The sequence below is a fragment of the Microcaecilia unicolor genome, chromosome 3 (assembly GCF_901765095.1).
Source record: "Microcaecilia unicolor chromosome 3, aMicUni1.1, whole genome shotgun sequence".
NCBI lineage: Eukaryota > Metazoa > Chordata > Amphibia > Gymnophiona > Siphonopidae > Microcaecilia > Microcaecilia unicolor.
The window spans coordinates 174289997-174315696 of NC_044033.1; the positions used below are offsets into that span (position 1 = coordinate 174289997).

A 25700-nucleotide genomic window follows, 5' to 3' on the forward strand; every position below is an offset into this window, starting at 1 on the left:
TATTATAGTTCTTTACGCTTAAATTACACTTTTGTAAGTCAGTCTTGGGTGTAGTACTGGATGTCAACCTCAGTTCACTTAACTTTTGTTCCCGCACTCTTGTAATCTTCAGTTCTTCGCCTTTCTTGAACCGTTGGGTACCATATTTTCACTGTCAGCAGCACTCAGGAACTTGGTCCGGATAACTGCTATCCTATGCTTTAAAAATTAATTTAAAAAAACCCTAAACCCTAACTAATAGCACCGGTCAAGTAGCCCCTTTTCACAAAACCTATAGGTCACTTCCCTGACTAGCTTTCCCATAAACAAAATGTATAGTTATTTATCCCTATCCTAATCCCTCCCACAAATAATATTCCTTTACAATATTCAAAAGCATGGATTAATTAGACAAAGCCAACATGGATTTTGTGAAGGGAAATCTTGCCTCACCAATCTATTACATTTCTTTGAAGGGGTGAACAAACATGTGGATAAAGGTGATCTGGTTGTTATTGTGTATCTGGATTTTCAGAAGGCGTTTAATAAAGTACCTCATGAATGACTCCAGAGAAAATTGGAGAGTCATGGGATAGGAGGTAGTGTCCTATTGTGGATTAAAAATTGGTTAAAAGATAGAAAACAGAAAGTAGGGTTAAATGGTCTGTACTCTCAATGGAGAAGGGTAGTTAGTGGGGTTCCCCAGGGGTTTGTGCTGGGACCGCTGCTTTAGAACATATTTATAAGTGATCTAGAGATGGTAGTAACTAGTGAGGTAATTAAATTTGCTGACAACACAAAGTTATTCAAAGTTGTTAAATCGCGAGAGGATTGTGAAAATTTACAAGAGGATCTTATGAGACTGGGAGACTGGGTGTCTAAATGGCAGATAACGTTTAATCTGAGCAAGCTCAAAATGATGCATGTGGGAAAGCGGAACCTGAATTATAGCTACATCATGCAAGGTTCCAGGTTAGGAGTCACCGACCAAGAACGGGATCTAGGTGTCGTCATTGATGATACGTTGAAACCTTCTGCTCAGTGTGCTGTGGCGGCTAAGAAAGCAAATAGAATGTTATGAAAGGAATGGAAAACAAAAATGAGGACGTTATAATGCCTTTGTATCGCTCCATGGTGCGACCGCACCTTGAATATTGTGTTGAATTCTGGTTGCCACATCTCAAAAAAGATATAGTAGAATTTAAAAAGGTGCAGAGAAAGGCAACAAAAATGATAAAGGGGATGGGACGACTTCCCTATGAGGAAAGGCTAAAGCAGCTAGGGCACTTCAGCTTGGAGAAAAGACGACTGAATGGAGATATGATAGAGGTCTATAAAATAATGAGTGGAGTGGAAAGGGTAGATATGAAACGTCTGTCTTCTCTTTCCAAAAATACTAGGACCAGGGGGGCATTCGATGAAGCTACAAAGTAGTAAATTTAAAATGAATCAGAGAAAATGTTTCTTCACTCAACATGTAATTAAACTCTGGAATTTGTTGCCAGAGAATGTGGTAAAGGCGGTTAGCTTAGCAGGGTTTAAAAAAAGGTTTGAACGGCTTCCTAAAGAAAAAGTCCATAGACCGTTATTAAAATGGACTTGGGGAAACTCCACTGCTTATTTCTGGGATAAGCAGCATAAAATGTTTTGTACTTTTTTGGGATCTTGCCAAGTATTTGTGACCTGGATTGGCCACTGTTGGAAACAGGATGCTGGGCTTGATGGACCTATGGTCTGTCCCAGTACGGCAATACTTACGTACTCACGTAGTCCAAGGCCCAAGAGAGAGAGAAACAGCCCTACAACATATGCCTCCACTACATATGTGAAAGCAGTAAGCTGTCAGAATCCTGGCTATGGTAGGGCATGCTTTATCTTGGAATCTTATGAGAATCCTGTTTCAAGAAGCCTGACCAGAGCCAGTCCAGGATTTGTGTAACACTGCTGCTGGGCTGCACACATTGAGGCTCATTTTCAAAGCACATAGACTTACATAGAAGGGCATTTTTGTTTTGAAGTCTAGAACCAATTTTGGATATTTTGCACAAAACATCCAAAATCCAAATAGAAAAGAAGATCATTTTTGAAAAAGAAAAATGTCTATCTTTTTTTTTTTTCAAAAACAGTGTTTGAATAAGACTTTATGCTTTGGACATTTTGTTTTTTGGTCCATTTTTGAAGAAAAAAAAAAGAATAAGTGCAAAACATCGAGATTCATGCCATTGGGATATAGGAGGAACCAGCATTTTAGTACACTGGTCCCCCAGACATCCCAGGACAACAATGGGGCATCCCAGAGGGCCTTCTGTTCACGTCTCAACTGCTCCCTTACCTTGGTCTCTGAGCCCTCCAAAACCTACCCAAAACACACTGTCCCCTTCTGTACACCACTACAATAACCCTTATGGGTGAAGGGGGCACCTATATATGGGTACAGTAGGCTTTTGGTGACTTTTGGAGGGGTCACAGTTTCCACCACAAGTTTGACAGGTAGAGGGAGATACAGGCTGGCAAAAAAGGTTATTTTAATAATTTTAGTGTGGGAGGGGGTTGGCGACCACTGGGGGAGTAAGGGGAGGTCATCCCCCATTCCCTCCGGTGGTCATCTGGTCAGTTGGGGCACCTTTTTGAGGCTTGGTCGTGAAAATAAAAGGACCAAGTAAACCTGACAAAATACTGCTTATCGCCGGGTTTTATTTTTCCATTATCCGCGAAAGCCGGCCATCTGGTAGCCACGCCCAAGCCTGCCCATGTCCCGCCTTCGCTTCGTCGCCAACACGCCCCTTTGAACTTTCGCCAGCGATTCGAAGGGAAAGCGGCGAAGCTATCACAAATGTAGCTTTCGATTATACGCTTTTTGCCGCTTTTGCGAAATCGCCGGCCATATCCCGGGAATTAGCCGGCGATTACTTTCAATTATAAGCTGACTGGTCATTTAGGGCATCATTTTAGGCTTTATTCATTCTGAAAACAGGACTAGACCAAAACATCTTAGTTTTAGTCTTGGACATTTTTGTTTTATTCCATTATGGCTGTGAAATGTCCAAGTGCTAAGCACGCCCTAATCCCACCTTTGAAATGCTCCCAACATGCCCCCTTGTGATTTATATGCACTGCAGATGAATTGCATAGATAAACATTTGCAAAATAGGTTTTGAAAATACCGATTTGGATGTTTTGAGAAGAAAAACGTCCAAATGGCACTTCATGACACTTTTTGGACATTTTTCTCTTTCGAAAATGAGCCCCAAAGTTACATAGATTACTCATGTAAATTTATAAGTCTAAGTGCTTTGAAAATATACCTCACTGTGACTTTCGGCTGTCAGCAACAGGCCTGTATAAAGTTTTCACTTATTTTCTACTTTACTGCACCTGTGAAGTAACGAGTTTCAGTATGTTTGTGTCCCTTGTCTGACTGTATCTGTGAAGGCCCATGCTCAACCCTTGGTCATGCTATCAAAGTCCCCAATTACCAAGTGCCCTCCAGGATAGCAGTTACTAGGCTAACACATTTTGTGCACCTACAGTGGGGGAAATAAGTATTTGATCCCTTGCTGATTTTGTAAGTTTGCCCACTGACAAAGACATGAGCAGCCCATAATTGAAGGGTAGGTTATTGGTAACAGTGAGAGATAGCACATCACAAATTAAATCCGGAAAATCACATTGTGGAAAGTATATGAATTTATTTGCATTCTGCAGAGGGAAATAAGTATTTGATCCCCCACCAACCAGTAAGAGATCTGGCCCCTACAGACCAGGTAGATGCTCCAAATCAACTCGTTACCTGCATGACAGACAGCTGTCGGCAATGGTCACCTGTATGAAAGACACCTGTCCACAGACTCAGTGAATCAGTCAGACTTTAACCTCTACAAAATGGCCAAGAGCAAGGAGCTGTCTAAGGATGTCAGGGACAAGATCATACACCTGCACAAGGCTGGAATGGGCTACAAAACCATCAGTAAGACGCTGGGCGAGAAGGAGACAACTGTTGGTGCCATAGTAAGAAAATGGAAGAAGTACAAAATGACTGTCAATCGACAAAGATCTGGGGCTCCACGCAAAATCTCACCTCGTGGGGTATCCTTGATCATGAGGAAGGTTAGAAATCAGCCTACAACTACAAGGGGGGAACTTGTCAATGATCTCAAGGCAGCTGGGACCACTGTCACCACGAAAACCATTGGTAACACATTATGACATAACGGATTGCAATCCTGCAGTGCCCGCAAGGTCCCCCTGCTCCGGAAGGCACATGTGACGGCCCGTCTGAAGTTTGCCAGTGAACACCTGGATGATGCCGAGAGTGATTGGGAGAAGGTGCTGTGGTCAGATGAGACAAAAATTGAGCTCTTTGGCATGAACTCAACTCGCCGTGTTTGGAGGAAGAGAAATGCTGCCTATGACCCAAAGAACACCGTCCCCACTGTCAAGCATGGAGGTGGAAATGTTATGTTTTGGGGTGTTTCTCTGCTAAGGGCACAGGACTACTTCACCGCATCAATGGGAGAATGGATGGGGCCATGTACCGTACAATTCTGAGTGACAACCTCCTTCCCTCCGCCAGGGCCTTAAAAATGGGTCGTGGCTGGGTCTTCCAGCACGACAATGACCCAAAACATACAGCCAAGGCAACAAAGGAGTGGCTCAGGAAGAAGCACATTAGGGTCATGGAGTGGCCTAGCCAGTCACCAGACCTTAATCCCATTGAAAACTTATGGAGGGAGCTGAAGCTGCGAGTTGCCAAGCGACAGCCCAGAACTCTTAATGATTTAGAGATGATCTGCAAAGAGGAGTGGACCAAAATTCCTCCTGACATGTGTGCAAACCTCATCATCAACTACAGAAGAGGTCTGACCGCTGTGCTTGCCAACAAGGGTTTTGCCACCAAGTATTAGGTCTTGTTTGCCAGAGGGATTAAATACTTATTTCCCTCTGCAGAATGCAAATAAATTCATATACTTTCCACAATGTGATTTTCCGGATTTAATTTGTGATGTGCTATCTCTCACTGTTACCAATAACCTACCCTTCAATTATGGGCTGCTCATGTCTTTGTCAGTGGGCAAACTTACAAAATCAGCAAGGGATCAAATACTTATTTCCCCCACTGTATGTATTTAAGGAGACTATTATGTGTCTCAATTGTACTTAGAGCAATCATGTACTCTTGGAATTCCAGTAGCTAAATCTTTGAGGATAAGCCCTCTATTGTACACCGGTTATTAAATTGGCCTTCCTCATTGTTTTGATACGTCAATGCCAATATTGATGCTACTTTCCCCTCTACCAATGTACCTTAGTGCGATGCTTCTCAACCCAGTCTTCAGGGCACACCCAGCCAGTCAGGTTTTAAGGATGTCCACAATGAATATGCATGAGAGAGATCTGCATGCACTGCCTCCATTGTATGCATAAATGCAATCAATGAGGTAAACTTGGAGATGACAAATCGAAACCTAATAATAGGACTAACATGAAAAAGTAGTAGAAATATAAATATTTAACATCACTATAAAACAATCATATAACAGAAATATGATAAATATCGGCTGAATATGAATGATACCATAATAGGCAGCATGCAAGAACATTCAGATAAGATAGATATAAAACCATGTTAGCATAATACCACCTGAAACAACTAATAGGTATGTGTTAGAACATTCAAATAACATAGATATGATGCTAATGCTGTTCATACCATACATTGAAGCATCTTGTTATGTGGTCGGGTGGTTAAGTTGAGATGAAGAAATATTTTTTTCACTCAGGGATTAGTTAAGCTCTGCAACTCTTTGCCAGAGGATGTGGTAACAGCGATTAGCGTATCTGGGTTTCAAAAAGGTTTGGACAAGTTCCTGGAGAAAAAGTCCATAGTTTGCTATTGAGACAGACATGGGGGAGGCAGCTGCTTGCTCTGGGATTGGCAGTATGGAATGTTGCTAATAACTGGGTTTCTGACAGGTACTTGTGACCTGAATTGGCCACTATTTGGAAACAGGATACTGGGCTAGATGGACCATTAGTCTGACCTAGTATGGCTACTCTTATTTTCTTATATACATGGGGGACAAGACAGGTGGTGCAAAATCAATTTGTCCCGCTAATGGTGTATTGGAGTCTTGATGCCCTTTGCCTCTCTTTTAATTCAGTGAGTCTTCATGCCACTCCTGCTATCTTGAAGGGTTGCTGCCTCTGTGACAGCCCCCTGCCAGCAAGTTCTAAGCAAGTTTGATTAACAATGGATGGAAAACTCCACTGTTAGAGTGTAAAACAGCTTTCTCTACAGACCAATGGAAATGAATAAAGCAAATTAAACAAATTATTTGGTATCAGAGAACAAACCGAATGGGTGGTTGATCCCACCCTAAATGGGTGTAGTGGAGGAGTAGCCTAGAGTTTAGTGCAGTGGACTTTGATCCTGAGTTCCATTCCCACTGCAGCAGCTCCTTGTGACTCTGGGCAAATCACTTAACCCTCCATTGCCCCTGGTACAAAATAAGTACCTGAATATATGTAAACCACTTTGAATGTAGTTGCAAAAAAAAAAAAAAAATAAAACCTCAGAAAGGCAGTATATCAAGTCCCATTTCCCAAAAATAAATTAGACCAAAAATGTTTGGTGTGGATGTCCCTTGTCTGTGCTACAGAACAAGTTACCAACGGCGGAGCCCTTTTACAAAGCTGTGGGAGGGCTAATGGGCAGGTAGCTTGTGCCAAATCAGCACTAACACCAGGGTAGCATGTGCACCTGTGGTAATTCTGAGTTTGGTGTGCACTGAATCCAGTGGTAGAAAATATTTTTCCATTTTCTACCCTGGGGGGGGGGGGGGGCGTTCTTGGCAGTAATCGGCAGCATGGCTACATTGGTGTATGATGCGTGGTTACCGCAAGGGTAGCACATGAGCCCTTACTACTAGATCAATGGCTGGCGGTAAGGGCAGGGCTGCCGAGAGACTGGGCTGGGCCCGCCCCTGCCACCCTCGCCGCCCTGCCCCCCCCCCCCCGAGGTCGCCGCTGCTCCCCCTCCACCCTCCCGAGGTCGCCGCAGCCACTGCTCCCCCCCTCCCCCCCTGAGGTCGTCGCCGCTCCCCCCCTCCATCCGCCACCAGGCCGGGCCCCCTGCATTGAAATCGCAGTCTCACCTCCGTGAAAGCAGCACTGCAAGCAGCAGAACACCTCCCTTCGGCCCTCCTTCCCGCCTTATGTCCCGCCCTTGCGGAAGTTACGTCATGCGAGGGAAGGACACAGGAAGGGAAGGAGGCCCAAAGGGAGGCGTTCTGCTGCCTGCAGCGCTGCTTTCATGGAGGTGAGACTGCGATTTCAATGCAGGGGCAGACGGTCAACGACGGAGGGCAGGTGGGACTGCGGCGCCGGGCCCCCCTTGGAGGCCCGGGCCCGGGGAATTTTATCCCCCCCTGCCCCCCCCCTCTCAGCAGCTATGGGTAAAGGCTCAGGCCATAAATAGGAGCATGCTAGATTTAATTTTTGCACATGCCCATTTCCTGGCCCATTAAAACATGGCCTTTTTCCTAGCCGTGATAAAAAGTGGCCCAGTGCGCACCAAAAAAGACGTGCCCACACTACCACAGGCCACATTTTACCGCAGCTTTGTAAAAGGACTCCCAAGTTTAGGATGGAATGAAACAATCTCTGCTTTCTGTGAGGTGGGATGCAAGGGAAGGGTGGGAATTCCAGTCTGGACTGCTTTCTGAACATTTCTTTTGTCTTCTTTTCACTGGCCATTGCCTTGGGACAGTGAGAGCCCAAAGCAGTGGCGTAGCCAAGGGTGGGCTCGTGTGGGCCCAGGCCCACCCACCTTGGGCTCAGGCCCACCCAGTAGCAGCACACCTATGAAGTGTCTGGCAGGGGTCCCCAAGCCCTGCCAGCCAAAAAACTCCCAACAACTGTCCCTTCATATCTTGTAAATAGCAGATCTTCGCCTGCAGCGACTGATACATGCTGTTCGCACCGGTCCTACAGCCTTCCCTCTGATATATTCCTGCCTATGCAGAAACAGGAAGTTGCATCAGAGGGAAGGCTGTGGGGCCAACAAGAGCAGTGTGTATTAGTTGCTGCTCGCTGCCAGTGAAAATCTGCTACTTAAAAGGTATGCGGGGGAGAAGGGATGTTTGAGAGACCATATGGCATGCAGGCAAGAGAGGGAGAGAGACCAAATCACTTGTCGAACAGGGTGGAGGTCTTCTGCCCACCCATGTTGGGCCCAGGCCCACCCAAAATTGGGTGCCTGGCTACGCCCCTGGCCCAAAGATGAAGAGAGAAGTGAGATGAACCAGACAAGGATAGTTTCACATCAGAGAGTGAGATGGAGAAGGAGGGAAAGACAAAGGAAAGAAGCCAGGAAAAGATATGAGGAAGAAGACCAAGTACAGAAGCACCAAGGAAAAATAGCTCAGAATACAACGACAAGAATTTTCTGTATGTACAATGATTGGTTTGATTACATTTGCAGTATTTGACAAATGATGATGCTATGCTTTCTTTAACTTGGACAGTGGTGGACAGTGGACCAAAGTTTGAGTTTCTAGATAATTTTTATCTCCTGTTTCGTACAGCTGTGATGATGTTGTTTGATTTTATTTTTGTATTTATTTTGTGTGTGATTTTAATTGTGCATGTTTTTTGTACACCACCCAGATTTGAAGAGAGAGTGTGGGCTAAAAAATTATTTTAAATAGGAAAATAAGAATATAAACGTTGCCATACTGGGACAGACCGAACGAAGGTCCATCAAGCCCAGTATGCTGTTTCCAACAGCGGTCAATCCAGATCACAAGTACTTGCAAGATTTTATGCTGCTAATCCTAGAAATAAGCAGTAGATTTTCCCAAAAACCATCTTAGTAATGGTTTATGGACTTTTTCTTTTAAGAAATTATCCACACCTTTTTTAAACCCTGCTAAGCTAATTGCTTTTACCACATTCTCTGGCAACGAATTCCAGAGTTTAATTACATGTTGAGTGAAGAAATATTTTCTCCGATTTGTTTTAAATGTACTACTTAGTAGCTTCATTGCATGCCCCCCTAGTCCTACTATTTTTGGAAAGAGTAAACAAGCAATTCAGGGCTACCCATTCCACTCCACACCTCTATCATATCTCCTCTCAATCATCCCTTCTCCAAGCTGAAGAGCCCTAACCACTTTAGCCTTTCCTCATAGGGAAGTCGTCTCATCCCCTGTATCATTTTCGTTGCCCTTCTCTGTACCTTTTTTAATCCCACTATATCTTTTTTCAGATGTGACCAGAACTGCGCACAGCATTCGATGTGCAGTCGCACCATGGAGCAATACAAAGGCATTATAACGTCCTCATTTTTGTTTTCCATTCCTTTCCTAATAATACCTAACATTCTATTTCCTTTCTTAGCTGCCGCCCCACACTGTGATCAGAACTGCTGAAAATATTCATTAATGATCTGAAGGGAACAATGAGTGAAGTGATCAGATTTGCAGATGAGACTAAGTTATTCAGAGTTGTTAAATGAGAAGCAGATTGTGAGGAATTGCAGAAGGCCCTTGTTAGATCGGGGGACTGGGCATCTAATTGGCAAATGGAGTTCGATGTGGATAAGTGATACACATAGGGAAAAATAATCCCAGTTACAGTTACGCACAAAGCTGGGTTCCACCCTAGGAGTTACCACCTAGAAAGAAGATGGACAATGGGTCCAGATCCTCAGCTGTGTAGAGAATGGGTCAAAACAATCAAATTAAATGTTACAAATTATTTGGAAAAGAATGGAGAATAAAAGAAGTGCTGATGGGGAGGAGAGAAGCTCTTTGTACTTGTCTTTTCTTCCTGGCCTTACACTCCCTATTCTCCCTTCCCCTGCCCTGTCCATTTCTCCTGCCTGTCCTCATAACAGAGCACTAATAGCCCTGTAAATCACACTCTGCAGAAACAATTTTGACTGCAAAACTGATGTCCTACCCTCCACTATTGACCCCTTTTCCGAATGAAATACCACCAGCTGAGTTTGATTTAAAGTTGAGCAGGGACAGGCATGTTAAAAATAGGTAACTGCTTTACATGAGGCATGTTGGCAATCATTATTATTAATGGCATCCTCACCAGTGCTGCTGTGTAACTGAGGAAGTGAGAAGCATGGAGAAATGTTCCACTCCAGAGGCGGCTGCACACCTGCTTGTGAAAGCATCCCATCATAAAGCACTTTGGCAGCAGATAAAAACCTGAACGGTCCATCTAGTCTGCCCAACAGTCACACTCATTATAATCAATTCATAATTAAATCAACAGTGAACGTGATATTATATACTTGATTATGGTCTTTCTTTGACGTTTCTTGGACATAGACCATAGAAGTCTATCCGGCCTTATCCTTATGTTCCAACTGCTGGAGTTTATTTATTTATTTATTTAGCACATTTATACCCCACTTTTTCCCCACATTGTTGCAGACTCAAAGTGGCTTACAATGTACTGATAAGGCTATCGCCAGACCAGTGGTTATACGATTACAATTAAATCAGATAGGATAGAAGAAACAGGGGTAGAAGAAAATAGGGAAAGGGAAGAGAATCTAAAATGGTCCATGGAAGTGTTGCCATCGAAGCCCACTCCAGCCTATTCGACTTCTCATTTGCAGGACAGACCGTAAAAGTGAGCACTGTCCTCATGTTCCAGCCACTAAAGTTGCTGTCTAAGCCCTTTCTAGCCCATCCTAAACCAGATTGCCATATATGAGACACAGACGTTACGTCTGCCCGGTATCGGCCCTAGTTCATCACAGCCAGAGTCACCATCTAAGCGTCACTTGACACATCCACCCACATGCAGTCATTTAAGTTTAGGTTTTTTATAACTTCTATTTTCTAATTAGAGATCCTCTGTGTTCATCCCATGCCTTTTTGAATTCCGTCATCATCTGTGTCTCTACCACCTCCTTAATGGAGACTTTCCGCATCTGTGCTGTTAAAGCAAGGAGGAGGAGGAGACAGAACTTGGTACTCGGTAGGTGAGAGGCTGGCGCAAGTGCAGCATACACTTCCATGGGAACCCCACAGGAACTGCTTCCATCCCTGCAGGAATCCCGCAGGTTCCGCAGGATTTCTGCAAACCCCGTTCCCATGCAGGTCTCTATTCTCTACCCTTAGCTGTTCAGCACAGATGCAGAACAGCAAGCAGAGGACCAAAAGGCTGAGCTCAACGCTATGGATTTAATAATGCAAGTCTGAGGAGCTGTGAAGGGATAGCTTGTTCTTTAATCAGCCTGGAGTTCATGTCTGCTTCAGCTCTTTACTGTGAGCATTTAGACCTGCAACTTTTTTCTGGGTCACGTAAAGAGCGCTGTTAAAAAAACCCAGATCTGAGGGGGAGGTGGTGCTGCGACAAAGAGCAAAGTGGATGCACGTGCAGGTCTGACTACAAAAACACTATATTGGCACCCAGAGTTACATGCAGATGCCTCTGCGCATGTGCTGGAAGGTGGCTATATGCATAAATATAGGCACTGCAAATATTTTATGCATAGAAAGCATTTCAGAACATGCACAGATGCAACTCTGGGTGCCAATGTGTGCACATGACATAGCTGGCACTAGTGCTTCAGTGGCATAGACATGGGTGGGCCTGGGTGGACTCAGGCCCACCCAAAATTGTGGCACTGTTGCTGTGGCTAGCGTGGATCCCTAAACACCGCCGGCAGAAGACTTCCTCCTCTTCGGGCAGCCAGCACTCTTCCAAATGGCAACCGGCAATAGTTGCCTCGAGCTGACACTGGCCCGTCTACAGATGCTGAAGCACTGAGCGCTGGCTGCCCAAAGATGAGGACGTCTTCACTGGCGGGGGGAGGGGATCCTCACCAGCTCAAATTTGGGGGTTTGTAGGCAGGGCAGAGAGAGTAGAGAGCGGAGCAGGGCTGGGGGCGGGGGGGAAGAATTCTGCCTCCATCCACCTTAGGCTCAGGCCCATCCAAAATTGGTCATCTGGCTACACCCCAAGGAATTTCTGCGTCAGACCTCTTTACATACTATTTGAAGTTTAATGTGGACAAGAATAATGGCAAAGCTTTGCAATGGGAAGCATTACTCTTGTGTTAGGAAGCCATGCACTATCTGCCAGCTTCTATATAAGAGGTCCAGATTTGGGTGCGTTGCAAAGATGCGTACGCAACTTAATTGGCTAACGAGTTGTTAACTCTCAGACTTAGAAACAGAACGAAGACTTGCGCCAGAAGAAGAGGACCTCGGCTGGTGGGGGTTGGAGTCCCCCGCCAGCAAAGGTAGGCGACAGCAGGTTGGCGGCAGGAGGGGGGTCGAGAGTGTCATTGGCAGGGGGGTTCAGGGCCAAATCTACAGGGGCCCAGGCCCCCGTGGCCCCACATAGCTATGTCACTGCTCTGTATATTGCTGTACGGTTTACAATTTCACTATACGGTCAAAGCAGAAGGTTTCGACTTCCTTTGAAAACACAAGGGAAGTTTTGGCCAAAACTGAAAACAGGCCAAAACTTTTAATTGATTTTTTTTGCCAAAACTTTGTAAGATGCCAGAAATGGATTTTGGACCAGTTTTGGTGCTGAAACCAAAACCGGATTCGAAATCCAGTCGTCCTTAGATTGTAAACCTTCCAGGGGTAGGATAATATCTAGTGTACCTGAATGTAACTTACCCTTGAGCCAAGGGTTACGGCATGGCTCCAGAAAAAAAAGAGGACAGATTGAACCAGTCTGGATTTTACTTCCATTGAAATCAATGGAAGTAAAACCCAGATTGCTGAAAAGGCCTAAACTACATCCCAAAATTCCTTCCCTCTCCCCAGAATGATCTTCATTTTTGTTTTCTATTTTTAATTAGAATTACCACTGATCTGTTTGTCAGTCTCAAAGGACTGACTTATCTTGACTCTCTAAAACTGTTTTGTCTGTGTTTTTTTTCTGTGATGCTCAACCCAACAGGACTTTGTTTATTAAAATCTATTAGAATTACAATGTGTAGAGTTTCCTTGTGCTTCCCCCCCCCCCCCCCCCCCCCCCTTTAAATCCAAGCTAGAAAAAGCTTAATTTAAACCGCAGAGAAACCACTTCTTCAATTACACTGTCCCTTTAGAGATAAGAGAGAAACAGAGGGTCAGACAACCTCAATCAGTGCTGCTTGCATGCATAACAAGCCCCTCTGCAAGGGGTCTCTCTCTCTCTCACTATTTTTTTTTAAGAAGAGCTCATCATCCCTCCCTCCCCCACTTTGAAACGGTTCAAGCCACTTTAATGATTGGTTAACTTTCTGACTTCAAAGAGACCCTAAACCCAATCCCTGATTGGCTTGAAAGGGAGCCAAAACAAAAAAACAAAAGCTCTTGATCACAGGAGAAGCCGATTTTCAGCAGCAGAGTTTAGGACAAGTGCCAGGTTAGAAGAAGCCCCCCGAGCAGGCGATGAGTCTTTGAGGCGCTTCACAAGGTTCCTGCTCTGATGGCGACTCTGGCGGCAGAAAGTGCCTTACAGGCCTTCTTACAGGTAAGGCCAGCGCTTTATCCAATTATGAGTGTTTATCAGTACTGAGAACTTTAAAACGCCTGAAAATACCTATGAAATGTGCCAGCCGAGTGGGACCTAATGGAATAACTACTTGAGGGCACGGCTAGCCCTAAAAACTTGAACCGATGACTTTTTTTTTGTAAAATGATGTTTTCCATGATTCAGCTCCTGAGGTTATTTTTAATATATCAAAAGAAAATATTTAACCCAGTGTAAAACTTCATGTCTGTTTTGTTTTTCTCCTAAATTTGAGATTACAATATGGATTACAAAAACCTCGCAAGATGCACGTTATTCTGTTTTAGGAAAAAAAAAAAAACAATTTTAACCATACCATGCATTCCAGAAAATCAGTTTCGGGGTGTAGCTTTCTAAACCCAATCAGACTTGCAAGCTACACTTTTTTTTTTTTTAAATCTTTTCCATTAACTCATTTATTTCATCTGTTCTTTGTGTTGTCCAGTACACAGAGATTGATCTTATAAAAACCTTGTGTAAAGTTAAAATGTAACTTGTTTTCGGTCAGTAGAAAACAGCGCTGGCGATGTACCGGGATGGGGTTAGGAAATGAGAGCTCTCACCCAAGAGTTTCCAGTTGCAACTTGTCTGGAAACAGCTGCACAAAGAATAGATTTGAGTTCGTGTCCCTTACTGTCTTTCCGAGGCTATTAATATTCCTTACTATGCACCTTGGAAAGGAGAATCCAAGCGCATATTCAGATCTGAACATTTTCCCTAAACTGCCCCCCCCCCCCCCTCCCCAATCTCCAAATTTTTAACAAGCAAAACAAGCTTTTTCTCACAGCCCGGAATCAAACAAGTTATTTATTTATTTATTTATTTATTTATTTATTTATTTTATTTAGATTTTGCTCACACCTTTTTCAGTAGTAGCTCAAGGTGAGTTACATTCAGGTACAGTGTAAAATACCACCAGATTTTACAACGAAAAAAGGGGGGGAGAGAACAGTAGGTGAATTCAGCTTTTCTATGCCTTAACCACCCGGTTTGTGGACAAACAAAACGTTAAAAAAAAACCCACAATAGCTGTCAACCCCCCACTACCCAGATAATTGTCTTATTCTTAGGCTTTAATCTTAAACTGATAAGCAGTCCGCTCTAATCTAAACCTTACTTTCTTAAAATCAAGATTAACAAAAAAAATAGCTCATTTGCAAACAAAACTGGATTAATCAGTTCTTGCCTTGAGATTTCTTTCCCTACTGGAGGGCTTCTGTAGAGGCTGAACTGTTGCCTTTTTTTTTTTTTTACGTTTTTCATTTTCTGAAACCTTTCTAAAGGAACTTGCCCTGCTGCTGGTGGCACTGATGGAGTTGCTTTTGATTTATCTGCTGTCTTGATAGTCAGTACTGTACACTGCAGATCTTCAGACTTTGCTGATTTCTCAGATTTTGCAGAGCTTTGAGAGAAAAGGTAGAGGGTACTTTCATGCCATTTATTAGTGTAAGACAATGGACTTTTTATTACGGCCCTGTCTCTTTATAACAAATCTTCTGACCAGCAAATTCTCCTGGAGGAGCCAGTGAGGTGCTTCAGGCTATAATGATGTGAGTTCCAGGTCCCTGGGGAGGTGGAGGCAGTGTCTGGTTAGGATGCACCAAGGAGGTGGCTGGTGTGCCCAGGACTAGGAAGAGAGGGAAGACACTAACCCCCCCCCCCCCCCCTCATTCCATAATTTGAATATAAGTGCCATTTGTGTGCTAGCACATAGGGGGTGCTATACTTTAGGTACACAACTCAACTCACTTAGGGGCCTGTTTAGGGGAAGGGGAATATGACTTTATATACCACTTTTTCTGTGGCTTTTTTTTTGTAACTAAAATCAAAGCAGTTTATCTGGGGTAATGGAGGGTTAAAGTGATTTGCCCAGAATCACAAGGAGCTACAGTGGGAATTGAACCCACTTCCCCAGGATCAAAGTCCGGTGCACTACCCACTAAGCTACTCTTCCATGCCTTACTGAGCTGTGGTTAAAAAGGCCCTGTGCTTGGGGGGGGGGGGGGGGGTGCTGTTTTTGCTGCATTGAGGCTAGGCTCTTTGAGGCTCTTTTTACAGCAGTGGATAAAAAGGCTGAAACAAGACATGGCCATGTGACAAGATTGGTCCTACCACTTCTGTGCAAGCCCAGTGCTAACCGGGTAGCATGTAGCGCTGCCTGATTACCGCTGGGTAATGCCCTGCAGAATTATTTTTTTGAATATTTCCGCTAGCGTCAGAAATGCCACACACTGGTGGCGGAGCTACTGTCAGCGCCTGAATTTGGCTGGCGGTTGCTCCAGATTGGCCTGCAGTAAGCCCACGGTGGGCTTACCGCTGCTCAGTAAAAGGACCCCTTATGTAGGTCTTTCTTGCACGCTAAGGCCATTTTTACAGCAGCTGGAAAATGGTTGAGTTTCCTATTTTTTGAATTAATGGTCATGCGCTAATTTTGCCATTACTAATATTAACACATGAGCACTGACCGATACCTATTTTGTAAGTGGTAAGGGCTCACTCCCTAATCCTCAGCTAATCAGTGCAGGGTAACCTAGATGAGCTAACTGATTACCGCAGAAATGCCCAAGTTTCACCCCCCCCCCTTCCAGACACTCCCCCCTGCGATAAAATTCAAAATATTTTTAGAACATGGGTTCTGTACGCAGATTTGAAAATGACCATAGGATACCTGAGTGTGTCCTGCAGTAAGCCATTCTAAGCATGCCTTAACGCTTAATAAAAGGACCCCCTTAGAGCAGGGGTGACCAAATGCGGTGATTAACTTACAGCTAATTATTATTATTAATTGGGGGTTTGTTATTAAGGATAGCTTAAGTGGTTTATTTACGACTAATTATTATTAATTGTGTTGTAATTTCCTTGGGTTTATCCAAGCGTCTTACTTGTTATCTACATGGAACCTAATTATTATTTGTAGCATTTGTATCCCACATTATCCCACCTTTTTGCAGGCTCAATGTGGCTTACAATTCATCCTGGATGCTGAACATAGAAAATAATATACATTTGGTTTTACAAAAGGTATTGGTGCATGGTGGAGAGATACATAGTGATGGAAGTAAAAAAGAATAGACATTTGTGTTAGCAGATGTTTTGTGTGTATGATGGTGAGATACTTGATAATGTTAATGTTATGGGCATTAGGTACATGATAGTGAGAGCAAAAGGCATTAGAGAACGTTCCTGGATCTCTTAAACAATGTAGAGTTACGCGTGTTGTCCATTGTGATATATTTTGTCAAAGAGATAAGTTTTCAGGAGTTTGCGGAAATTGGTCATTTCGTAGACCGTTTTTAGATTTTGTGGCAAAAATAATAATGTAAACGTAAAATATTAATTTTATGCAACCGCCCATCCCACCCCGAGACCAGAAAACATCATTAACCAGCATTTTGAACATTTTAAATACTCTGTTTCATAAATATTTTCAGAATAGCCTCCCTAGCAGTTTGTTTTTTATCATTTGTGGTTACATTTTTACTTATTTGTCACAGGTGGTCTCTAGAACTCTATGCATTTCCAGTTCTGACAAGATGTAGTTTTGCATCCCTCTAGGGGCAGTACTGGCATTCATGTGGCCCTCTGTGAATAAATGTATATCTGTGTTAGTGTATTTATTTATTTAGATTTTGCTCACACCTTTTTCAGTAGTAGCTCAAGGTGAGTTACATTCAGGTACACTGGATATTTCTCTGTCCCAGGAGAGCTCACAATCTAAGTTTGAACCCGAGGCAATGGAGGGTTAAGTGACTTGTCCAAGATCACAAGGAGCAGCAGTGGGATTTGAACTGGCCACCTCTGGATTGCAAGACCTGCGCTCTAACCACTAGGCCACTGGTTGAATGTTCTAATGCAGGCTTATTAGGTGTATGATTAGTATTATGCTAACATTGTATTATATCCTTGGTATTTGAATTCCAGAGCTGTTAAATGTGTATATTTTTGATACTGTTTCACAGTAGTTAAATTATTAGGTTTCAGTTTACTGTTTTCAAGTTTACCTCATTTATTGTATTTATGTTTATTCTTGGTTATTTTACTTTGTTATTCGGTTAACAAAATTGCAAGTTTTATGTTAAACTGTACCTGCCATACACCGCCTTGGGTGAATCTCTTCATAAAGGCAGTTAATAAATAAATAAAGGTTGCCCACCCTTGCCTTATGGGCTGATGATCAGAACTCCCACAACTATAGGGAACAGTGACCAACCCATACTGCTGGAACAGCTCCCCAATGCTCAGTGCTAATGGTATGTAAATGTGAGACCGAAAGTAAGGGGGAGGATCATGCCTGGTGCATGCCCAGTAAGCACAGCAAACTAGGAAGTGAAGCACGCATCGGCTCTGTTCTTCTACGCCTTTAAATATAAGCTTTTCAAAATTTTTTTCACTTGAAAGGCTTATATTTAAGCACATAAGACAGGCTTCAATATGTGCTTTCACTTTCGGGTTTGATTGGACCCGCACACATTTGTTTTTCACTGCCAGCGCTTAGAGACTTGAACAGGCTTCCGCTTCTGAAATAAATCAAACCCAATGGATTTTAAGCTGAAAAAAAATGTAAAAATATTCTCTTCAAACACCCCAACACACCAGCTCTGAGCAGGCGTTAGGTTTCCTAACTGGCAGGGTTTGTTTGTGCACTGTCCTCTGAGCATTGGGAGGGAATAGCAAATGACCTCATTTATATCTATTTGACTACATTTAAATACAATTTGCATCAATCTTTGGCTGTTGTTTCCTGCACTGCAGCTCTCTGAACATTCTGCACCAATTTAATTGGCTGTAGCACTGGTGTAAGGTTTTGAGCACTGGTCCATTAGAGAGTAAATGCAAGGGCGGTGTACATGTGAGCAGAGCAATGGGCAAGGCTCCCACTTACACCTGTAAATGTATAGAATACTGGAAGTTGCAAAGTAAAATGCCGCATTTACATCCGCTATTGACATGGCATAAGTGGGTGTACCTAATTGTAGGCATAAAGAGGCCAATTTATGCTAGTATTTCGGAATGGAATCCTGGTGCCCAGATGCCATTCTTGAGGGATCCTTTTATTAAGGTGCACTGAAAAATGGCCTGCACTAGTGTAGGCGCATTTTGGATGCGTGCATCAGTAAAAAAAAAAAAAAACGCCTTTTTGGGGCCAAAATTGGACGTGCGGCAAAATGAAAATTGGCGCGCATTCATTTTGGGTCTCAGACCCTACTGCCACCCATTCACTTAGGGCCAGATGCACAAAACCTAACAAGCCCACAACTTGCATTTTAAACTGGTTCCAGCCAGTTTAAAACGCAAGTAGTTTACCCTGGGCATGCACTAAGGGCATTTTCCCTGCCACGGTAGCAGGCAACGAAAACGGAATGCAAATGATTCAAAAGCTATTATAATGAGCTGCACTACCGTTGCAGCCCATTATAATAAGATGCACTACTGTTTTTCCGATTCCCTTACCGTAGGAACCCTAACGGGAGGTCTGCACCTCTCGTTAGGGCTCCTGTGAGGGAATCGGAAAGGAAAAGGGCCCCCCAAAAAAGGTAAAAAAGAAAAAAAAAAGCAGGGAGCGCATGTGAGGGGCGTCCTTTAAGGACGTACTCTCCCTGCGCTTGTGAGAGACGTCTTTTTTTTCTGAGTTTTTTGCTCTGCCGGCGCTCGTGGTTTTTTCCCCCTTCTATTTTGTCTTCGCTGCGCCACTTACCCCTCCACAGCGAAATTTTTCTATTTTCCTGGTTGCCGGAGAATCGGGACGTCCCTTTAGATTAGGCTCCTCTTCCTGGTCTCTTCAGCCAATCAGAGCGCGTTTCGCTGACAACAGCCAGCTAAGCCCGCTTTGATTGGCTGAAGAGACCAGGAAGAGGAGCCTAATCAAAAGGGACGTCCCGATTCTCCGACTCAGGTACCGAAGGAATAGAGAATGCAAGTGAGCTACAACGAGTAGCTCATTTGCATTCCCTATCGTTGATGCATTCCCGTTCCCTACCGATTCGCTATGGAATCCGTAGGGAACGGGAATTACCGACGTCTTTAGTGCATCTTGCTCTTAGTGGTAAGGTCTCATGCGTTAACCAGGTGGTCATCGTCAACGCATGTACAATGCCAATGACCACCTGGTATATTTTCCGGCGCACACAATGGCAGCATGTAAAAAATGAAAGTACCGCCCGGGCCACTCAGTAGCTGGGCAGTAGTTCAAAATTGATGCGCATAGGCGCCTATGTGGCTTAGTAAAAGGGCCCCTGAATTAACACTCCAAGCACTGCATCTAGGCTCCTAAATTTGGCGTCCAGTTATAGAATCGCCCCCCCCCCCCAACTGCCTTAGGGTGGATATTAAAGAAGGCAGCCCTCTAGCCCTTGGGCATATTCTCTAGATCAGGGGTTCTCAACTCAGTCCTCTGGACACACCTAATGAGGTTTAAGGATATCTACCATGAATATGCATGAGAGAAATTTACATACACTGCTTCCATTGTATGCTGATCTATCGTATGCGTATTCCTTGTGGATATCCTGAAAACCTGACTGGCTAGGTGTGTGCTGAGGACTGGGTTGAGAACTCCTACTCTAGAGAGGTCAGCAACAGAGTCTTCAAAGGACTTAGGAAGAGCCTGGAGTCCCTCCTATTTTAACACATCATTTGACTGCCATTATATCAGGGGTTCTAATCTCAACCCAATCACTGGGACACACCCACCCAGACAGTCAAGGAATCCATAATGAATTTGCATGCACTACCTACTATCTCTTGCATATTCATTGAGGCTACCTTTGGTTTTCTAGCCCATTATAAACCATAAAATTGTACTGCTTTGTCACCTTCCTATCTCCATGCACATCTCCCTGTCCCTCATCCACCCCACTCTTCCTGTCTCTCACCTATCCACCCCCATCCTGTTAGACTGTCACTGGAATGCTTTGATGTTTCACTTATATATACTGTCATCTACCAACATTTGCTTATTTCTGATCTGACGAAGAAGGGCAACCTTCGAAAGCTAATCAAGAAATGTATTAAATTATGTCCAATAAAAAAGGTATCATCTTATTTTCTTTTCTCTGTTTTATTTTGTTTTATTTCTATTGATGATTACCTTAAAAGTGGACTAACACGGCTACCACACCTCTCTACTCTAGAATACTATCAATTACACATTCAGCATGGAATACTTAGACACACCCATTTACACAAGAAAATTGACCTGTCATGCAGTATTCTCCTAATGGTATCCTAGCGCACAGATGCCGTTATTCAGTTGGTGCTCAGTCCATTTGGAAAAAGTTGAAGAATATTTTAAGGCTTCCATTGCTTAGCCGTTAGAGCCAGTTCAGGCTTTAATGTTTTAGACATGTTGCAATATGTTACTTTTGACATGTCAAGAATACCCAGTAAGGACTTAGAATCCTGATATATCCCTGAATGAAATAAATGTCCTTGACATCTGGTTGCTGATTGGTGAAGGTGGTACTTACCTGATTTTGCCTTGAATATTATGTCAAGACTATCATATCTTAGCTTATCTTTTTCGATTGAATAATACAGTTCTTTTCTTTTTGTTTTGCACTAGGATAGGACTCCAAGTTGTTCTCCAGATGCAGGGCTGTATTCCTCACTGACTTTTCCGATGACCAACTGTGGACAAGTTAGACCAACTGGTCCTTCTACCTCTGAATTTCATCGGGTCTCGTATGAGAACCCAGGAGCTTCTATGGGTATGTTTCAACTGTGGAGTAGTGACATGCCCCCAAATTCAGGTCTGGGTACTCATGCCCTGACCTTTGGCATGCCAAAAATCCAGTGTCCAGGACACATGCAGGCAGTGGCATCTCAGCCCTCCCATGAACTTCCACTAACACCACCTGCTGAGCACACAGCACATTCATTTGAACTGTCTCCAGTCAAAGCTTTGGCATCCCAGGTACAGCCCAGTGCAGCCTACCACTTCCAAGATGCATCATCTATAACGCAAGACTTTTCAAACTTCATCCAGAATCCTTCTGTGTTGCCCCCGAGGCAATTACCCACTGGGCACATTGAAGATGCCTCCTGGTGGGGCCTGCAGCAGGGTAATGCACCTGGAAACCTTCACCCTTTTCACTTAGGAAGACCCTTAATGCTGGGACCTCAGCCTCAAATTGCAGAACTTTTCCAGAGTTCCAGTAAGAACCTCCTCAACCCTGCTAGACGCTGCAGGAGATGTAAATGCCCCAACTGCCAGACTTCCAGCACTGCCACTGAGCCTGGGAAGAAGAAGGTCCACATCTGCCACATTGCAGGGTGTGAGAAAATCTACGGCAAGACGTCCCACTTGAAGGCCCACTTGCGATGGCACGCTGGTGAGCGCCCCTTCATTTGCAACTGGATCTTTTGTGGCAAGAGCTTCATCCGGTCAGATGAGCTGCAGAGGCATCTGAGGACTCACACTGGGGAGAAACGCTTTGGTTGCCAAGAGTGTGGGAAAAGGTTTACAAGGAGCGACCACCTGTCTAAGCACATAAAGACCCATCAGAACAAGAAGCTGAGAGGTAGTACCCCCATTCTGGATAACATTAAAAAGGAATAGAGGACCGTCAGAGTGCAGGTCCTTATAATGCATGCTGCTACACTCGGTGGATGACAATCACTCTTTCACACCAGCTAATCCACTCTCCCTAGCCTGCAATGGCATCACCTGACACTTTATTGAGAGTTGTGGCGGTGTGCAGTTTAGGACAAGGTCTTTGGACTGGTGAAGATTTCCAGATGCCAGTAGATCCTACGAAAGCTTGTCTTTACCGAAAATCTACATGGGACATAGCACAGCCATAGACGTTGATGCAAAGAACTAAAAAAAACCGTTCAGATGGAACCGAGAACAAACCTGACCTACAGAATGCAAATAGTGCTACCACTAGACCAAAACTATCCTTACATTTGTAAATTTTGTGAAAAGTTGATGATGTGCAAATGTATCTTGTTTAAAAGACTTATTTAAGTACTGAGACATTGTTTTTAAAATAAAGATGCTGTTTCTCTTTAGTTTTATTTATTTATTTTATTATTACATTTATATCCCACATTTTCCCACTGACCGCAGGCTCAAAGTGGCTTACAAAGTCTGTAGTGCAAGCTACAGTACAAGAAAAACAATTATACAAATTGAGAATAAGATATAAAATAACAAGTAAACATCAAAAGGTAAGTAATAAACAGGTAATTATTGTCCTTAGATCTGAATTTATAGTAATAGTTAATTCAAGTTAGGTTAAACCTGGGGAATATGCCTTCTTAAACAATACTGATTTCAATAATTTTTGGAAATTTAGGTAGTTCTGGGTAGATTTTACTTGTTTGGGTAGAGCATTCCATAATTGGGTGCCTATATATGTAAACTTGGTGGCATAAATTGATTTGTACTTAAGGCCATTACAGTCTGGGTAGTGTAAGTTCAGATATGATCTTGAGGTACTGAATCTGTTTCTGGGTGGTAAGTCAGTTTGATCTTTAACATGACAATTTTTCCTTTTCCTTTGGGCTTCTAGCTCAATCGGGATTGTCCTCTATTGGACAGTGGCACCATGACCGTTACTCAAGTACTTTTGACTGTCCTTCCCCTTTCCCCCCTCACCTATCCAACCATTGCAGTATCAGCCCATACTGAGAGGCCACAGGCTATGACTCCCTCCGTAACTAACGCACATGCACCTTCAGTCTGGCCACTAAGAGTCACCATTGTGCAATGGCTGGGATTCTCTTTCCACTCCTAGGGTTGTGAACACTGCCTGTACTGTATCCCTAGCCTGAGTGGCTCGGGAAACAGACCCATGCCTGGGACTCAAGCCTAGGTCTCCACATGGTAGCATACAACATCATTACTGATCCAGCAGGCAGACTCCTTTCTCACGTTTATAGAAGATTTAAGTTCTTTTTGGCTTTGATTTATACAAGATCTTATCTTACATTGTGCTTAACTTGAGGTCCTTGAGATTTCTCTCAGTCCTTGAAATAGGAGAATCTACAGCACTGGAATATGGTGAGACCAGAACCTGAAGCTAAATCTACACTCTCAGACCCCATTTTGACCTTCCTCCCTCTGTATCAGTGTGACCTGTCATACTGCGGCAGATCATCAGGGACTGGCTGAATCAGTCACAGTCTTACCCCTATTGCATATACAGAGTTTTGATTCCAATTTCTGTTAGGTAGGGACTATCAAACATATAAACGGCAAGTGACCAACTCACCTGCAAATGCGCAGTAGAGACTTCCCTCTCTGTCTCGCCCTCGCGTCGACATGATGACGTCAGAGGGCGGAACAGAGAGGGAAACGGAGTCGGAGTCACTGTCGGACGGAGGCGCTGTCAGGTCAGTGCAGAGGGCCCGGCACAGAGGGGAGAGGGAGCAGCGGCGAAGAGGGTAGCTGGAAATCTCGCCGTTTTAACGGGCTTAACAGCTAGTAAGTCCATATATGAGCTGTGGATAAATCCGAGGACTGGTTTAGTCTTGTCTTTGAGCCATGTGGTTATCTTAGCTTAGCAGTAATACAAAGACCATAATGCTTTAGAATAAAAAAAACCCTGGTCATTTTTAGTTTAGACAGATGGCAGCACAGAAAAATCTGCCCAGTTTTGTAAGAAGTGGCGCTCCTGCGTGCAATATATAAGCAGATATATTGCAAGTAAAGATATTCATGGACAGTTGTGTGTGTATGTTTGATAATTAGGGGGTCCTTTTACTAAGGTGCACTGAAAAATGGCCTGCGATAGTGTAGGCGCGGGTTTTGGGCATGCGCAGAATCATTTTTCAGCGCACCTGTAGAAAAGGCCTTTTTAAAAATGTTTTTGCCGAAAATGGATGTGCGGCAAAATCAAAATTTCCACGTGCCCATTTTGGGTCTGAGACCTTACCGCCAGCCATTGACCTTAGCGGTAAAGTCTCATGCGGTAACTGGGCGGTAATAGTCTACGAACGCCAAATGCCACTCGGCTCGCGGCTGAAAATAAAAATTATTTTTCGGTCGCACGTATCGGACGCGTGCCAAAAATGAAATTATCGTAAGAGTCACATGGTAGCTGTGCGGTAGTAACTCCATTTTGGCGTGTCTTGGGCACGCGTAGAAGCTTACGTGGCTTAGTAAAAGGTCCCCTGGATGAATATTACAAAAAAGACTGTACAATATGTACACCTTTACCTTGCTCTAGAGGCTGACTGTCTCTTTATTCTCCTGCTATGTGTGCAGGGGGAGTGGAGGGGAGAGAATTTGGAGTATGAAGCTGGGGAATCTCTAAGTAATAGGATCCAGGTAGGGACTAACTAACGAACTGGGGTCTTGATAACATGTAGATTTAAGGGAGTGGGGGGGGGGGTCTTCTGGAGCCATGTGCCCTCTTCCAATAGTGATGAATACCATTGGGAGGGCTCTGGGCAACACACACTCCTGAGCAGAGCATAGAATGGAGGTGAACAAAGAGAAGCTCACCCTGCACATTCATGCAGATAAATTTAAAAGAGTTCTGCCTATTCATGGAGGGGAAGAGAAATCAGATTTACAGAAAATGTAGGCATCAGCCAAAAGTTTTTAGGAGCTGGGGGGGGGGGGGAAGGATATATTTAGGTTTTTTTGTTTGGCTTGGTTTTAACTTAGGGGTCCTTTTACTAAAATGCATTTTAAAATGGGACTGTCCCAAGCATTAAGCCCATATTTAATGCATTAGTAAAATAAGGCTTTTTCATTTTATTGTTTTAATTTGCAGGTCAGGTGCTAATATTGGCATTAGCGAATGGCAACTGCAAATAATTAACATTGGAGCCCTTACTGTCTCCTATTTAGGCGTGCTCCCACATTAATGGGCCTTTTGATTAAGGTACATTAATAGATTTAGTGCAAGCTAACAATTAGCATGCACTAAATGATAAGACACCCATAGGAATATAATGAGCATCTTATCATTTAGTTCACAATAATCATTAGCGCACCTTAGTAAAAGGACCCTCAAGTCTGCATTGTTCAGGTAACACACGCTAATAATAATGCATTACCTGAATAATGCTTCCACACCCATTCCCCGGCTTCCAGGGTGGGCTGGGCACCAGGGTCTGTCTCTCATGCTCCTTTGTGTCTAGACCCAGGTGATAACATGGTCCTGGCACACAGAAGCAGGAGTGTGAGTGAGCAAGTAGCAGATGCAGGAAGGTAAGGGGTG

At 43.7% G+C, this 25700-nt stretch overlaps 1 protein-coding gene across 1 annotated transcript; it reads left to right on the plus strand.

Annotated features, from left to right (window-relative positions):
* The first annotated feature begins 13380 nt into the window (after positions 1-13380).
* LOC115464863 (transcription factor Sp5-like) lies at positions 13381-22081 on the plus strand. Its single transcript, XM_030195220.1, has 2 exons — positions 13381-13485; positions 21086-22081. The coding sequence occupies exons 1-2, from the start codon at positions 13441-13443 to the stop codon at positions 22079-22081; spliced, it is 1041 nt and encodes a 346-aa protein (XP_030051080.1). The 5' UTR covers positions 13381-13440.
* Positions 22082-25700: the final 3619 nt, after the last annotated feature.

Bases quoted from the DNA above. Each gene is read 5' to 3' on its own strand.
- LOC115464863 (XM_030195220.1), top strand. From the start codon at position 13,441: ATGGCGACTCTGGCGGCAGAAAGTGCCTTACAGGCCTTCTTACAG. The intron at 13,486-21,085 runs GTAAGGCCAGCG...GTTTTGCACTAG, and splicing joins CCTTACAGGCCTTCTTACAG to GATAGGACTCCAAGTTGTTC.